Source organism: Cetorhinus maximus, chromosome 1, assembly GCF_964194155.1.
Source record: "Cetorhinus maximus chromosome 1, sCetMax3.hap1.1, whole genome shotgun sequence".
Classification (NCBI taxonomy): domain Eukaryota; kingdom Metazoa; phylum Chordata; class Chondrichthyes; order Lamniformes; family Cetorhinidae; genus Cetorhinus; species Cetorhinus maximus.
This window is the reverse complement of record NC_135879.1, coordinates 42,190,914-42,209,126: the sequence shown is the minus strand read 5'-3', so window position 1 is coordinate 42,209,126 and position 18,213 is coordinate 42,190,914. Positions and strand designations below refer to the sequence as shown.

Below are 18,213 nucleotides of genomic sequence, written 5' to 3'. Positions count from 1 at the left end.
CGACCAAACTATCGCGCGATTGCACGTTGATGCTGTGACGCTCGCCCGATGTCAACGTGCGTCATTTCACGCTCAAGCGGATCGGGCACGTGCCCGCCTGCCGAGCTAAAAACTTTGCCCCATAATATAATCAGGCAGAGTCAACATGGCTTTGTGAGAGGGAAATCATGTTTGACCAATTTATTGGAGTTCTTTGAAGATGTAACAAGCAGGATAGATAGAGGTACCAGTAAATGGACTGCATTTGGATTTCCAAAAGACATTCGATGAGGTGTCATGCAAAAGGTTATTAGACAAGAGCTCATGATATTGGGGGCGATATATTGGTGTGGCTACAGGATAGGCTAACCAACAGGAAACAGTGCCAGAATAAATGGGTCATTTTCAGGTTGGTAAATATTAACTGGTGGAGTGCCACATGGATCAGTGCTGGGGCTTCAACTATTTATGATCTATATTAATGACTTGGATGAAGGGACTGACTGTATTGAGGCCAAATTTGCTGATGATACACAGATAGGTAGGAACGCAAGTTGTGAGGAGGATGCTAAGCATCTGCAAATGTACATAGATAGGTTAAGTGATTGGGAAAAATTTTGACAAATGAAATATAAGGTGGGAAAATGTGAGGTTGTGCATTTTGGCAGGAAGACTATAAAAGCAGAATACTATTTAAATGGGGAGACTGCAGAATGCAGCTGTATGGAGGGATCTGGGTGTCCTTATACGTTGATTAAGTTAGCATGCGGGTACAGCAAGTAATTAGGAAGTAATTGTAAGGGGGTTGGAATACCAAAGTAGGGAAATCTTGCCGCAACTGTATAAGGGTCACACCCGGAGTACCGTGTATACTTTTGGTTGTACTACTTTAAGGAGGGTTATACTTGCATCGGAAGCAGTTCAGGGAAGGTTCACTGGGCTGATTCCTGGGATGAAGGGGTGGTCTTATGAGGAAATGTTGAGCAGGTTAGGACTATGCTTATTGGAGTTTAGAAGAATGAGAGATGATCTTATTGGAACATATAATATTCTGAGGGAGCCAGTCAGCGTAGATGCTGAGAGGGTGTTTCCCCTTGTGGGGGATATATAGAACTAGGTGGCCACTTTCAAAATAAGGGGTCTCCCATTTAAGATTAAGATGACAAGGGATTTCTTCTCTCAGAAGGTCATTCGTCTTTGGAATTCTCTTCCACAGAGTGGTGGAGGCTGGGTCATTGAATATATTCAAAGCTGAATTAGAAAGATTCTTATTTAGGAGGGAGCCAAGGGTTATGGGGGAATGGCATTAAAGATTGCAATCAGATCAGCCATGATCTTATTGAATGCCAGAGCAGGCTTGAGGGGCTGAATGGCCTATACCTGCTCCAATTTCTTATGATCTCATCAAAAAACTCAATCAAGCTTATGAGAACCAATTTTCTCTTAGCAAATCTGTGCTGGTTCGCCTTTATTGGTTCACACTTGTCCAAGTTGCTGCTGATTTTCTCTCCGATATTGCTTCAGTTTCCTCGTCACCTACGTTCAACTGGTTGGCCTATAATTGTCAAGTTTACCCTCACCCTTTTTTTGAGCAAAGATGTAACATTTGAAATCTTCTAGCTATTTGGCACCACTTCTGTATGCAAGGAAGATTAGAAGAATGTGGCCAGTACCTCTGCAATTTCTATTCTTACAACCCTCAGCAATCTTGGATGCATCCCATCGACCAGGTGATTAATCTACCTTCAGTACTGCCAGCCTTTCTAGTGCCTTTTCTTTCTCTACTTTTATTCAAGCAGCTTCCTGGCAATCTCCTCATTTACCATAGCTTTGTAAAGTACTTTAATTTTTGATCAGGGCCACTTTACAGCCTTTTAAACATTGAGTTTAATAATTTTAGATTATAATCACTGCTTTCCTTTTCTGGACATCAGCTGCTGGTATGATTCTTCTATTGCAATTTACACCTCCTCTTGGCCCACCTTTTGTTTCTTTACTTGTATATTATCATTATTCATTTTACCTTGTATGACCATTCTTTTTGCATTTAATCTCTCTTGCTTTCCATCTTATCACAGGTCTTTCCTTTTGTTCTTTCTTCTCCTCACTCCTTTCCCTTCCTTGCCACTTGCTTAAACCTGTTATATCTCCAACTTTTTCCAGTTTTGATGAAAAGTCATCAACATTAACTATTTATCTCTTGATAGATGCTACCTGACCAGCTGAGTATTTCCAAGATTTTCCATTTTTATTTTGAATCTTATTTACTTTTGTAGCTTAATGCTCAAGTTTACTCCCATTATCTATTCCATTATTTTACAAGTAATGAAAGTGTAGTATTGGTAATTATGTTTCTGCTTGGTGATTTACATACTGGGAGAAAAGGAATGAACAAATAATTGGAAGTGTGGTTTATGTAAAGCTCATTAAAATCTAGCACTTCTAGTTTCTTGGCTATGTCTTTATGACCCTTTAAAGTGATTCCAATGGACCAGGGAACGTGAACTGAAACTCTGATAGTTTACAGAATTTTAGGTCAGCCATTGTTTATTAAAATCAGAGGGGTGTGGGAAGAGAGAGTTATTAGGGTTAAGAGGGCCAGAAAAATAAAGATTGCAAATTGAGGTGGAAGTACAGAACATAAAATGTGTTCCAATAATTGATTCAAAAAATCTAAGCTTTCAAACACAAAGAGAAAGCATACCAAGAGAATATGTCTACTGAAGAACGAAGACAAACACAACTGATGAGATCATTGCAGGTATAAAGTGGGGTGTCACAGAGGAAGGCAGATTTACCCAATGCCATAGGCAACTCGCAGCTCAGAGAAACAGGTTGTATGGCTGTTGCCTATGTTACCCACTGAAAGCCTGAGAAAAGGTGTTCAGCTGAACATAGACTGTCAACATGACCGTACTAATCTTGGATATTGAATGGGATAAATGAAGTGAGTAATTTAATTTGAGTGCTGCTCTTATTTCTATCATAATTACTAATTGAACTTTTGCATTGAAATATACATTTGTAATGGGTGAGGTTGAAATGTGAACTTGTATGATTAAAAAGCCATAAGTGGTAATGTTTTAATTGTATGCTGCAATCTGAATGTGAAACCAAGAAATTAACAAGCAGAGATAAATAGAATTTACTGGATAAATAGTTTTGATATTTAGGGAACAGAATTCATCTGTACTGAAGCAAGAGATGATTATTTTGGCATTGGGAGTGCATAAAGGTTATTTGATTTGTTTTAAATAGGATACATTTATTTTAAAGTTCAAGACCTCAATGTTCTGACTGCTTAAAGTATGAACTGTAGGCATATCCATGCAGTCTGACTTCATGTGGTGCAAAGTGTGTATAGTGGAGTCAAGTGGACCATGGCCTGGAAGAGAAATCACGGGCCTGCGAGAGAAATCATGGACCCTGGTGCTTCTCCCATTTCCAGGCCCCTTATCCTGCGCACCCCCCCATCCTTTAACCCTTCCTGTCATCTTTCAGGTGCCCAGAATTATAACCATAGTTACAGTAGGGTCAAACTATTTTATATGGGTTTAGCAAAACATCTTGGCTTTTGTACTCCATGCCTCTATTTATAAATCCATCGAGAGCTCAGGTTTCGTTATGATACACTTTACAACCATGGCTTTATCAGGCAATTTGGTTGTCCATATTATGCAACCAGTTCTGCTTCTTTGAACCTGGCCCTATGCAATATCCTGTACATCAAAATCTAAAAAGGCTTGAACCTCAAGCACTGCAAACAACAATCCTATTCATAAATGAGAATATCTTGAACTAACAGTGACGTATTCATTTGGTGCATGACTCCTGGTTTTGCTTCCAAGTTTAAAAATTGCAAAACCTTCCAGTAAATTAGCACCAACCAATTCACCTGCAATAATGTGCTATTTCTATCCACACAAGTTAGATTTGTTAACAGAAAAATTACTCTTTACATTGAGAGGTAAGTGTTTTCTCATTTTAAATTGAAACTAATTATATTTCCAAATGCCCAGCATGGAGCATATAACAGGAGAGCAAAGTTGCTGGAAATCTGAAATAAAAACAGAAAATTCTGGAAATACTCAGCAAGCCAGCCATCATGTTTGTGTGTCCGGTTCTCACACAGTCTCAGGGTTCTTTCAGTCATTCGCACTCACCATCGAGGGAGAGTGAGGTCAAGGGGGAACATAGGAATATAGAACCTTTATAAGAATGCATTCAGAACCAGAACTACCTGTGGAGGAAGTAAAGTCAGAGCCTGTATTGGAGGTGAAAGTTACTGAGGACTCTGGTAAAATCTTCATCTCCTCCACCTGCCGATCCAGCACCCATTCTAGCTAAGGATTCCAGGGCATTCTCCCGGAGTTCAGTAACATGTAAGAATCTGCCCGCTAATGGCATTGTCCCACGACTGGAATGTGGTGCAACTCCATATTAATACCAAGTGTAACGGCTGGAAGGGGTTGGGAAGGGCCCACACACCATTGAGGCAGGAGGGCCAGGAGAGGTGAAGCGCTAGGCACTTAATCTCTTATCTTGCGCTCCCTCAGCCTCCAGCCAGGTATGAAGAAAGAGTGAAGATTAAGGAGGCAGCACTCAATGACAACAAGGTCCAAACATAAGTCCATGGGCCCTGATAATTAGTACCATCTGCACGTGACCTGAAGTGGACCACATGAAATTTCAATCCATTTAATTCCATTTTCCAATTAATTTGCAAATAACGCTGATACCAACAGATCTTGCTGTTCTGGTTTGGGATTTCACCACCAGTGAGGCAAGATAGACAAAAAGAACTAGCCCTTTCCAAACCTTCAGGTCCAAAAAATTCAACCAGGACAAACCAATGAATAAGAAACAGAAGATAAATAGGACTGAGTTCCCTGTGCTCATAGGCCACAATTAGGAAATCTCTGACCTAATGTATTAGTGTTGAATGATGTTGGTTTTAATTACTAGAATAAAAAGATGCATTTCCAAAAAGGTAAAACTTGCTTGGGTGGAGGGGTTGAGGGGTAAGGTTTAGAAAATAGTACTGTCATCAAGCAGAGGGGAAGTCGTCTAATTTTGGTGTGCTTAATTAACAAATACTTCCTTTCTAAAATTTGAAAATATTATGGAAATGCATTTATCCATCAGCCATAGAAGGATTCATATGTATATGGGTTGGGAATTCCTTAGAAACATGCCTGCTTCACCACCTATGTGTATAAACAGGGGACTGCCAAATTCCTACAAAGTTACAGAGGCAGAGGGGGAGAAGAATTTACTGGCCACTCTGTATAGTGCTGATGAGGTGCTGGTTGACTCCAAGAGATGCTGGTGAAAGTTGGGCATCAACAGTTAAACAGTTCTCAAGGATTCACTATTTATTGTACAATAGTCGCTGAAACCATTTTAAAATTTAAAAAAAAGAGCTGTGAACCTATAATGCAGACATCACATTTTACTGAGCAAAAGTCTACCAAAACAAACAATTTGTTGCCTCATTCCTACTGGTCATGACTTTGTAATTCTGGTTTTACACAATTCTCTAATTAGCCACTATGGAAAAGCATTAGAGTGAAGTAACTGAACTAAAGAGAATAGTTAGAAAAGTTGTGCTCAGTATTCCAGTGCTGTGTACCAATTGCAGCATGTTTTTGCTGACTTAGTCAACCTTCAATAATTATTCAATTATCTTTCTACTTCCTCGTTCAGCATGGTTATTCTTTGCCAGCTACTCCTTCAGTATAGTCCTCTAGTATTCCTGCAAGATGGTCATTGTGTGTCTTGAATTTTCTTCTCTGGGAAGCAGGTTTTTTCCTCTTCTGAACACATGCCTAGGGATAAATATACACATTTTAGAAATAATGTGCAACAAACTCGATTTCTTTCCTGCTGGCAAACAGCTGGAGAGAGCACTTGTCACCTTCTTAAGAGATTAATAATGACTATTTAAAGCTAGAGAATTAAGGTAGGCCCACATGTTCCAAGTACACAAAGCAGTGAGCAAGCATGACAAACACCAATGATTTAACAAAGCAGCAGAGACAATGTGGCTATACACGGTGAGCTTGGTTGCTCGCTACTGACAAACAGTGAAAACTGCCTTTGCAAAACAACCATATTATGATTTATTATAAAATAATAATTCTAATTTCAATTCCGAAGTAATAAGTCAGAAACAGAGTGGCAGAGGGGGCTTGAGTCAGGGGGGCTGGAGCCAGAGTTAGGTGAAGGGGGGTGCAGGGCTGGAGCCAGTGGGGTCAGTTTAAGTCATTCAACAGTGAGGAGGTTTAAATGGAAATGTACATACCACTTTCTTTGGTCCTGTCTCCTGCATTGAAGAAATGCCCTGCTTTTTCAAATACTCCTCAATCTTCTCTTCATCCATAGAATCCACTGGAATACTTCTCCACAGTTTCTGAAATTCTACATCAGAATAAAGACTTAATTGTTATAATTAATGGTTATTAACCAAAACTGTAGATATAATTTATGTTTTGGGAGCTGGAACTCGTCTAAATTAAAAAACAGAACTTCAAAAGGTAATAATCTCTGGATTGTTACCTGAGTCATGTGCCTTATGGTAGAGGGTCAAGTAGATTAGAGGATTAAATGCTTGGCTAAAAGGGTGGTGTGAGAAGAAGGGGTTTCAATTCATGGGGCACTGGCACCAGTGCTGGGGAAAAAGGGAGTTGTTCCGTTGGGATAGGCTCCAATTAAACTGGGCTGAGATCAGTGTCCAGGCAAACTATATAGCTAGAGCTGTGCATTGGGCTTTAAACTAAAAAGGTCAGGGGTGGGGTCAGGCAAAGGGAGATTTAGAAATCTAAAGAGAAAATTTGAAGCAATAGAGAAGTGTAGCAATTTGGGTAAAGACAAGCAGAGTGGGATAGGAAGGGACAGAGTTTAACGGTAATGGTGCATCAACGAATAACATCCAGGCAAAGAAGTTGTTAAAAAAATAAAATTAAAGGCACTTTATCTGAACACATGAAGCATTTGTGACAAGATAGACCAACTAGTGGCATTAATAGAGATAAATGGGTTTGATAAACCACCAATAGAGGGATCTGGCTGCAAGGTGACCAAGATTGGGAAATAAATCTTCCAGGGTACATAATATTTTGAAAAGACAGGCAGTATGGTAAGCGAGGAGCAGTAGTCCTGATAATAAAAGTATCACATAAGGAGAGTAGTAAAAGATCTGGGCTCAGAAAATCAGGAAGCAGAATCCATATGGGTAGAAGACTCAGAATAGCAAGGGTTGGAAAACACTAATGGCAGTCGTATATAGATCCCCTAACAGTGGTTAAATCATGGGACAGAGCATTTAGCAAGAAATAATTGGAACTTGCAAAAAAGACAACATTAATAATTGTGGGGGAACTTTTATCTTCATATAGGCTGGACAAATCAAATTGGAAAAGGTAGTCTGGAAGCTGAGTTAGAATGCTTTTGTGACAGCTTCCTAGAATAATATGTTGTGGAACCAATTAAGGACAAAGCTATTTTACATCTAGTTTTGTGTAATGAGGCAGGGTTAATTTGCCATCCCATAGTAAAAGATATCTAGGAAAAAGCAATCATTAAACAAGACGCATCCATGGCTTGCTCAGGAAGTTAAGGATAGTATTCGATTAAAAAAGGCTTACAATGTTGCAAAGAACAGTAACAACTGAGGATTGGGAGTGTTTGAGAAACCAGCAAAGAACCACCAAAAAGTTGATAAAAAGGCAAAAAATAGAATGAGTGTAAACTATCCAGACATATAAAAGTTCTTACAGTCTGCATTTATAAGTATACAAAGAGAGCAGCTAAAGTAAATATTGGTCCCTTAGAAGTGGAGACAGGAGAAATTATCATGGAGGATGAGGAAATGGCACAGATGTTGAACAAAGGGAGATATTCTTGTGGAGGCAGAGGGCATGGCTGAGGTACAAAATGAGTACTTAGCATCTATTTGCACTAGAGAAGAGAATACTGTGAATGTAAGGGGATGCACTAGTAATATTGGGTAGGAGAAAGATAGGTAAAGAGGTATTTATAGGAACTTAAAAAGGTGGCAGTTCTCAAAGTAGAAACGTCACTTGGTCTGGATGGGATGCATTGTAGGTAACTAAAAGACGTCAGGGTGGAAATCCTTAGCTATGGGAGTGGTGCCAGAGGGCTGCAGGATTGTAAATGTTGCACCCATTTAAAAAAGGCAGGGGGAATAAATCTGACAGCGGCATGCCAGGGAGCCAAATGTTGGCTGAGGGAAGCTTTAAGGGATAAAATGCTGGATCAAAAGTAATTGATGTTTGGAAAAGTATGAGCTAATAAATGAAAGTCAGCAGGTATTTGTTAAAGACAGATCATGATTGACTAATTTGATTGAGGATTTTGTGAAGTAATGGAGAGGGTTGATGAGGGTAATAGACTCAAATGGCTTTTGATAAAGCTGTTAACAAAATTGAGATCTGGGATCAAAAGGACAATGACAGTGTGGAAATGAAATTAGCTAAGGGACAGAAAGCATAGAGTTGTGGGAAATGTATTTTTCCCCAGATTGAAGGGAGTCCCAGGGGACAGGTATTGGGACCACTGATATTCTTGATATATAACCAATGACTTAAATTTTGGGATAAAAAGCATAATTATAATAATAATTTGCAGATGATGCAAAATTTGGAAATGTGATAAACAAGGAGGACAATAGCAAAAGACACCAGGAGGACACAGACTGGTGAAATGACACGTGACATTTAATGCAGAGAAGTGGGAAGAATAAGGACAGGCAAAAAAAGCTAAAAATTACATTTTAAAGGGAATGTAGGAACAGGGACTTGGGTGTATATGTACACAAATATTTGAAGGTGGCAGGACAAGCTGAGAAGTGTTAGAAAACCATACGGGATCCTTGGCTTTATTAATGGAGGCAGTGCACAAAAGCAAAAATGTACTGCTAAAACCGTATAAGACACTGGTTACCAGTGAAATGCTTTGGGACCTTTTATCATATTAAAGGCTCTACATAAATGCAAGCTGTTGTTGTTAATACTCAGCTGTAGTATTCTGCTGAATTCTGGGCACCAGATGAGCCTTGGTGAGGCTACAGAACAGGTTTACTAGAATGATGCCAGGAATGAGGGACTTCAGTTATGTGAAGAGAATGGAGAAGCTGGAATTATTTTTAAAGCAGAGAGGTCAAACGGAGATTTAATAGGTGTTCAAAATGATGAGTGGGTTTGATACAGTAAAGAGAAACTGTTTTCACAGGGAGAAGGGTTTGGAAACAGAGGACACAGATTGAATATGAAAGAACTAGAGGTGATATGAGGAAAAAAAGTAAGTTCGCATCTGAAATGCGCTACCTGAATGGGTGGTGGAAAACAGATTCAACAGTAACTTGGAAAAGCAAATTGGATAACTATTTGAAGAGAAAAAAAATTACAGTGCTAAAAGCTGCAAAGGGAGTAATTGAATAGTTCTACCAAAGAGCATGAGGGGCTGAAAAGCCTCCCTCCGTGCTGCATCATTTTATTATTCTTTGGACTGGAGAGTCAGCTTAGGTCATGTGAAATGGAACTTGAACCCACAACCTGTTCACTTAGTAGCGATTGCCCAATCAACTGAGCCTAATGAATCATAGGTCCTGATTTTAATTGGAGAATTTGGGGAAGAGTTAATGGTCTGTGCTACCACCAAGTTGTGCACTCAATGATTCTCGGGGTCTGGAATCCAGAGAATTCAATTTTAACAGCCAGGCTTCATTTCCATAAATTTTCTCTGGCTTTCGCCCAAACCCCAACCAAATCCACTGCAAGAGGCCACGGTTGAGCAGCTAAGGGATCAGTCCCTAGTTGATGGGTAAATTGTGCGTGCTTTGTATGTAATTACGGGGTGCCTGGGGTAAGGGTGGCCTGAAAGTTCCTGATGAGGCCCGAAGGAGTTTGATGGCCCACAATCCAGCTCTCGCCAAATTAGGCCTGAGAGGGAAGATCCCCCACTTGGACCTCCATCTAAAGTCACAGATTGTGTGATCAGGCCTTAATGTGCTTATTTAAATGAGATGCCACCAGATTGGCATAGCCCATATTCTTAATTAGGCATATTTCCAACGTCATAAACAAAGCAAATTGTGCTCCACAGCTAATGACTCATCAGTGGAGTGGTGCAACAACCTAAACTGCTGGATATTCTTGTCCACTTCAGCATGAAAGATTTCTGACAAATATAGCAGTTCCTGCAAAGGCCTGAGCAACCTACTTGATAATGTACTTGACTCAATGCACCTAGTAAAAGATCATCTTGTCTTTCATCTGTCCTCATTTCAAGGGTTGGGGGCCACACTATGAACAATCTTTTTCCACTGATTTCTATTCTCTACTGCCCTCACTACCTGTCGCATAGAGAGGCCAGTCCACATTCTAATATTACCCATCCATGCCATATTGGGTCTTCCTTGCACACATTTTCCAGGTGTTTTTCCTTGTATTACCTCTTTTTCCAAACACCCCCCTCCAGTTCGCATCACATGTCCAAAATATGAGAGTTTCCTTGATATTACTGCCCCAAACAAGTTCCTCTTAACACCAGCTTCCTTCAGCACCCACTTGTTTGTCCACTTGGCCAAGAATAACATACATAATATCTGAATCCTTTAATTTCAAATGCTCTTATCTGAGCCTCATCACTCGTCTTGATGGTCCAGCTTCAACAGCACACATTGTCACTAGCCACACAAGGGCTTCTAGAAGACAAATTTTCATTGTAAACCAAGATGCTGTGGCTACTCCATAATCTTTTTAAGTGAGTTCACAACATCATGACCCTCGTTAAGTCCAAACCTAATTTCTTTGGTAGACTCTGCATCTTGCATGATGAGTGACCCAAGACAGTGGAAGGTATCAACTTGTTCAAGCTGAACTCAATTAATCAGAATCTTGCAGTAAAAGATCAGTCACACCTGAAGAGTGCCTTCTGATTGCAAGAATGATTAAGATCTAATTTCTTGTAGTCTCTTTGGGGTTTTCCCCTATGTGGATGACTTTCTGGTTTGAACATGGAGGTTCTACCCAGCAGAATTGGTCAGTGTTGAGGAAACCAGCTATTTGCTGAATGTACATATCCTGCCATGTGCTCACATACTGTTTTTGTATCTAAATATATGGTTCTAAACAACAATAACTTGCATTTAGATAGCACCTTTAAAGTATTAAAATATCTTTTGATGCTTTATAAGCATTAACAAAATGTGACACCAAGCTACAGAAGGTCAGATGATCAAAAGCTTCATCAATGTAGTAGGTTTTAAGAGGCATCACAAAGGAGGAAAGAGCTGTGGGCAGGTGGAGAGATTTAAGGAGGGAATTCCAGAGCTTAGAGCATTGGCAGGTGAAGTGATTAAAACTGGGAACATACAAGAGGCCAGAATTGGTGGAGCACAAAGATTTCAGGGGGCTGCAAGGCTTCTGGAGATCAAAGCAGTAGGGAGTGGTGAGGCTATGGAGAGATTTGCAAAAAAAAATGAGAATTTTAAAATCAAGGCACTGCTTAACTGGGAACCAACATAAGTTAGTGAGCGCAGGTGGGGGGGATGGGTGAGAACTTGGTGCAAAGGCAGGGTTTTGAATTATCTCAAGTTTACGGAGGGTAGGTAAGGAGGAAGGATGGTCAAGGGTGCATTGGAATAGGCAAGTCTAGAGGTAACAAAGACATGGATGGAGGTTTGAGGCAAAGAAGAGTTAGGCAATGTTAAGGAGGTGGAAATATCTGGTCTTAGAAATGGCACAGATGTGGGGTTGGAGGCTAACACCAGGGTCAAACATAACACCAAAGTTCTGAACTGTCAGGTTCAACCTCAGCCAGTTGTCAGGGAGAGAGATGGAGTCAGCGGCAAGAGAACAAAGTTTCTGATTGGGACGAAAGGAAATTGCTTTTGTCTTCCCAATGTGGCTAGAGCAAATTTCTGCTTATCCAGTACTGGATGTCTGACAAGTAGTCTGTCGGTTTAAAGACAGTGGAGGGATCAAGAGAGGTAGAGGTGGGGGTGAGGTAGAGGTGGGGGTGAGGTAGAGGTGGGGGTGAGGTAGAGGTGGGGGTGAGGTAGAGGTGGGGGTGAGGTAGAGGTGGGGGTGAGGTAGAGGTGGGGGTGAGGTAGAGGTGGGGGTGAGGTAGAGGTGGGGGTGAGGTAGAGGTGGGGGTGAGGTAGAGGTGGGGGTGAGGTAGAGGTGGGGGTCTTCAACTCAGATATGTAAACTAACACTATGGGTGGAATTTAATGTGATATACCCAGGCAAACCTGCCAGGACCCTGGGTGTGGGGGATCCCTTCTGATCAGGCCTCCTGTGGCCAATGAAGGGGCATGCAGGTGGCAAGGCCTTCCTCTATTGGAAGACTTCCCCCTGCTGGGGCCTGCTTAACTGGCCCCGGCGAGTCCACCCCACTTACCTGTGTTCTGGGGACTTCAGCCCTGCTCCTGGTCCCTGGCCTACTGCAGTACTGGCAGCAGTCACTGCTCCTTGTGGTGCTACTGGCACTGAAGAGCTGTTGGTCTCTGATTGGCCAGCAGCTCTTGGAGGCAGGACATCTGCCCTGCAAGACCCAGGAACCCCCGATGTTGACGAGGCAGGTGTCTGATTGGTTTTTGATTGTGTTAGGACACCCTGGAATGGCTGTGGCAGATTGCCACCTGCTCTCTAGCTGGTGTATGGGCCCACTGCTGTGAACTGTTAAATCCAACTCTATGTGTTTGGATGATGTCGTTGCGGGGCAGCGTGTAGGTGGGAAATAGGAGGGGCGAAGGGCTGTAACTGAATAGATAAGAATGGAACCGAGTGAATTCGGTCCCAGCCAGACTATGGTGTACAGGCATTGGTCAACTTCATGGTCAACTGTGTTAAAGGTTTCAGACAGATCGAGGAGGGCAAGGGGGATAATTTATCTTCGTCAATCATACAGAATGTCATTCGTGACTTTGGTAAGAGCTATTTTGTTACTATAGTTGGGGAGGAAACCAGATTTGTGGGTTTTCAAACATGGAAGTCTGAGAAAGACAGCCATGAATTTGGGAGGCAACAAAGTCAAGGACTTCGGAGGGGAAACAAAGTTTGGACATGGGGTATTAGTTTGCAAGGATGATAGGTCTTGGGTCCATTTTTTTGAGGAGAGGGTGAGAATGGCAAATTTGCAGGAGGGTACAGTGCTCAAGGTGAAAGAACAGCTAATGTCAATTAATGTAGGAGTATGTGGCTTGGGTAGTAATCCTGAGATTACCACCAGTGAAGTTCTGTTTTTATAATTTGGTTCCTAACTTCTGACATTCCCTTAGCAGGGCCTTCTCCCTTTTCTTCCATGTCATGGATCTTATCCCCGCCCTCCCCCAAAATTCCAAATTCTTCTCAGGTTGCTGTAAGATATCCTTTATCTTAGCACCAGATTAATCCACATCCTTCTGGACTCTCAGTCGCAACTGGACAGGACTCTAACTATTCCACTAAACATCAAATCTCCAGTGGCTTTCTTTGTATTCTGCTCTTCACACCCCTCATTCACCCCTTGGATTGCTTCTGGTTCCATGTTGCCATCGTTAGCATCCTGCAGTCTAGCCCACAGACTGTATTTTTATCCTTACAGGTATCAAATAGATTATACTGCTGGACAAGACAACAGGCCCTTGAATTGCACAAAGGGGAAATAACGCAGCACGTGACTTAAACCACTAATTACTCCATTTGACATTTCCCTTGGGCTTTTACATAGCTTTGCTTTTACTCTCACCCAAGTGTTACATGATAACTATCACAGCTTCTCTCCTCTATCAAAATAAGGGGCAATCATGATTTTCCTATATTCAAACTAGGTTCCACGTCTCTGCCACTTAAAACTTCAAAATAATGGTGCTGGTGACCTTACAGAGGTATAATTTAGCATAATAATTTATTGCTCCTGGACTGATATGGAAAATAGAGAGCCAAAATCAAACTGCATTCCCAGTATTACTTATTCTTTGTTTGGAAGCTCTTGCTATTATTTTTGATAGTGACAAACTTTAGAAAGTCCCAACTGCCTCAAATCACAAAATAACCTTTACTTAATCATTTATTTAAACATTTAACTAGCCAAGTCAATTATTTTTCTTCAACTGTGTGTCATGGGCATGTATCTTATCAGGGCATCAGTGTTTAATAAAAAAGCTCAACTGTACATTAGAAAGTAATTAAGAAGTTACTCCTCTTCACTTAAACTCTCCCACAGTTTCAGATGATAAATGTATTGTATTTTTGGTTCTTAGATCAGTGCTGAGTTTCTGATTTACCACTACGTTTACTGTGATATATTCTAATTACGAAACCAGCAAAATTTGGAACAAGTTATCAATGGCATAAAAGGTATGCTAAGCCGCAAGCTTTACGGTGCATCTTGCTGATCCTGTTGATGCAGTAAAACCTGGGCCAAAATACTGCCCGTCAGTGCCCCTACTCCAGCTCATTAATATCCTTTAGCACCAAACACAGAAAAGATGTGCCTAGTACAACCAGTGTAACATTTCTAATTCCTACATCAGCCCCCTGAGAAATTGGGATACAAGGAATCTTCTATTACTCCAACAGCCAATCATTCACCTGAAGTAAATTTATCCATTAATACCAAATTAAAAGTAGTTTTGTGCTGTGTGGAACGAAGCTGACCAAACCACTGGAAAATGCTTACCTTCATCCATTGTGAACTGGCAGCTCTTGTCGTTATAGAAGAGAATCTTCTTCTTATCTGGTCGTGTCACAAAAATAATTTGGTCTCCTAATACCTAGGAAGGTACGCAAACCCAAATTATGCCTTCTTATAGTACAAAATTTGTTGAAAACATAGGTGTTAATATGACTATGTTTATTTCAATTGTGCTTGCAGTGGTTGTTGTCTAGGTGATATTGAACTATCTAGAGGAGCTGCTGAAAGGATCTTGAAGTGGCAGACTCCAGTGCCACGTTCAATTACAGCAGAACATTACCAGAGATTGATTCTACAGTACAGTTCAGCAGACTTCAAGATGTAATAGGTTTTATGTAAGTACAAAGTCAGGGAAAGGGAGGGATGGGGTACAGGGCAGAAAGTAAAGGTGTGTGACAGGGTGGATGGGAACAGAAATGAAAAGACAAAAGGGAGATGATGACTGGGCAAGTAAACAAACAGAATGTGTCTAGAGGAGGTGTGAACGGAAAAACAGAATCATTAACAACAAATGCAGTTCCAATACAAAAAATGAACAAAAGGCTCTTGTTGTTATGATCTGAAATTGCTGAACCCAATGTTTTTTTTATAGGTTCATGGGATGTGGGCATCACTGCCTCAGACAGCATTTATTACCCATCCCTAAACTGCCCTTTTTTTTTTCCAGAGGGCATTTAAGAGTCAACCACATTGCTGTGGGTCTGGAGTCACATGTAGGCCAGACCAGTAAGATTTCCTTCCTTAAAGGACATTAATGAACCAGATGGGTTTTTTTTTTTAAAAACAACAATCAGCAATGGTTTCACAGTCATCATGAGACTTTTAATTCCAGATTTTTATTGAATTCAAATTTCACCAACTGCCGTGGTGGGATTCAAACCCGGGTCCCCAGAGTATTACCTGGGTCTCTGGAATACCAGTCCAGTGAAAATACCACTATGCCACGAGTGCCTAACTGAAATATGGTGCTGTTCCTTAAGCTCAATGGAACAGGCTGAAAGCTGAGGACAAAGAGATCAGGGTGGAAGTGGAGTGGAGAATTAAAATGAAACTTGTACTCTCTTTTACACAAGTCCTACTCTAGGGTTAATTAGTTCTTTTAATTTCTGAATTAATGGAGCCTGCATGACTAGAATATGTGGCTTACCGAATTATGCATGCAAAATTTCGATTTCCGACAACGAGTTGAGATGCAGAGATTAAGTTAGTGATGTGTTTATCATATGTCGGGCCTCAACACTGTCCTGTGGCGGGTTGCTACATTTGCATATCATGAATACTCATTAGCGTAAAACGTCTTTAAAATTACATCCTACCTTTAAGGTAAAGTCAGTGGCACACAAGAATCTCGTGGCATCCAGTTCACGTTTGTTTAAAGGTGGCGTGCACCAGTTTTTTGCTGTTGTGTCTGAGGTCAGCGGTTTTCCTTGTTGAACTCATGAGAAGGGAGCAAGAGAATGGCAGCTTGCACTGAGTGTCGGGACCAGCATGGGTGAGTCAGGGGGTGGATGTGTAAAGTAAGGACGAGGGCATGGAGAAGTGGAAGAGGGATCCAAGGGAGGACAGAGGGTGTGGTTGGGAGCATGGAAGAGGGAAGGGCTTGGCGTGGTGGCAGAGGGTGTGAGGACAGTCAGTCCAGGTAAGAAAATGAGAAACCTAAAGCGCAGGGTCAGTAGCGTCCACATGTGGGTCCATCTAAGGGTGTTGGCTGGCAGAGGGAATGTTCACAGTCACAAGGTGGGAGGTCAATTTGGTAGGGAGGCAATGTTTAAACCGATACCTTTATGGCTTTCTGTGCATTTGGTAGTCCTTCCTCTATATCTTCTAAGAGGATTCCTCCCAAACCTCGCTGATCATGCTTGTCCAAAAGCCTCAGAAGAGCTTTTTTATCTCTTAAGTTGTATTTGGGTTTAAAGGCATATTTTCCATCAGTCACATCAATTTTGGGGTTGCTTATCAATGCCTGAGGAAAAATAAAAAGATGCTATTGAAACATTTTCAGGAAAACAAATTACTACTATTGGATCTGCTACTCTGGAAAGCCAGGACAAAGCAATTTTCCCAGGATGTTAGTGATGCTACTGATAAAAGGGTTGGGAATCAGGAGTTAAGAGGTAAAGAGTTAAGTGGTAAAAGTGTCTAGCTGCAAGTGAGACTGTGTCAAACTAGTGATGGCCAAATAAGGGATTTGATATTTATAAAACAGCTTTATTTATTATGGATACACATACCTATTAATGAATATCATTGGCACTGTTAATCGAGCACCATAACTAACAGATATATAATGGAGAAGCTTAGATGTACAGATGGAGCTCTATAATGGAGAAGCTTAGATGTACAGAAGGGTTTTTCCTCTTGCTTCTTCCTTCTCCATCTACTTCACTATTCCTCTCAAATCGTTCAGTGGCTTCCTTCTGACTTCTAGGTGTCTGATGTCTTCATGTTCCTGGAAAACTCTCTCTGTCTTTCTGATTTTGATTCTGTATGTCTTTCTGATTGTTTATATGTGTTCCCTTATTTATCATTTTTTTTAATCTTGCTTTTTTTAATTCTATCCTTTTTTGTCTTCTACCCCTCTTCTTTTTTAGTAGGCGGTTGGTGGGAGGTGAAAAAGTGATAGCGGGTGGAGGCATCTTCCAAGGCTACAGTAACATAGGATTAGGCCATTTAATCCCTTGATCTTGTTCCACCAGGTCATGGTTGATCTGTGCCCGACTCCAAATGTTTGCTTTTGTCGCATATCCCTTAACACCTTTGGTTAATGGATATATATTTAAAATTAATAAGTGACCAAGTGTCAACTGTCATTTGCAGAAGAAAGATTCAAACTTCCATCACCTTTCACCTGTAGAAGTATTTTGTAGTTTCAATTGTGACAAGCCTAGTTCTAATGTACCCTAGTCCAAGACTCCCCAACCAGCAAAAATAGTTTCTATCTCGCATCCACTCCCCTTAATATCTTGAAAATTTCAATAAAATTACCGCTTAATCTTCCAAATTCCAGGGATTACAACTAGTTTGTGTGATCTCTCCTTCTAATTCAACTCTTGGGAGTCTAGATATCACTCTTGTAAATTTATGCTGCAATCCCTCTATGGCCAATATATCCTTCCCAAAGCTTAACACAGTATTTCAGGTGTGATCTAACCAGGGGTCTGTAAACCTGTAGCATGACTTCTAACTCTTTGCATTCAACTCCTCTAGATAAAAAAGCCACATTCCAGTATCTTTTTTGATTATTTTGTGTAACTGTTCATGACATTTTAATGATGTACATGGTCCCCCAAGTGTCTTTGGACCTTCACTGGTTAGTTTTTCACCATTTAGAAAGCACTTGATCTTTTTTGGGTCCAAATTGGGTGACCTTCCACTTGCCTATATTGAAGCTCATTTGCCACAACTGTCCATTCGATTTATCTAGTGTTACAGACAGAGATGAGAGAGAACTGAAACCCCGTTCCCTTACAAGTGTATTCAGTGTGTGTTTTTTTGAAAAGGAAGATGTGTGTATTTCTTAACTCTTGAGCA

The 18,213-nt window shown here is 40.9% G+C and overlaps 1 protein-coding gene across 2 annotated transcripts in view; it reads right to left on the bottom strand.

Moving 5' to 3' along the window:
- Positions 1–5,336: 5,336 nt before the first annotated feature.
- Positions 5,337–18,213, bottom strand: part of gtf2e2 (general transcription factor IIE, polypeptide 2, beta) — a 64,869-nt gene continuing 51,992 nt past the window's right edge. For both annotated transcript variants that reach the window (XM_078540305.1, XM_078540314.1), the window contains exons 5-8: positions 16,463–16,645; positions 14,668–14,761; positions 6,284–6,399; positions 5,337–5,807 (exon numbers count right to left, since the gene is read on the bottom strand). In XM_078540305.1, coding sequence (XP_078396431.1) covers positions 5,691–5,807; positions 6,284–6,399; positions 14,668–14,761; positions 16,463–16,645 — 510 coding nt within the window. In that variant the 3' untranslated portion in view covers positions 5,337–5,690. The remainder of the gene's footprint in view (positions 5,808–6,283; positions 6,400–14,667; positions 14,762–16,462; positions 16,646–18,213) is intronic.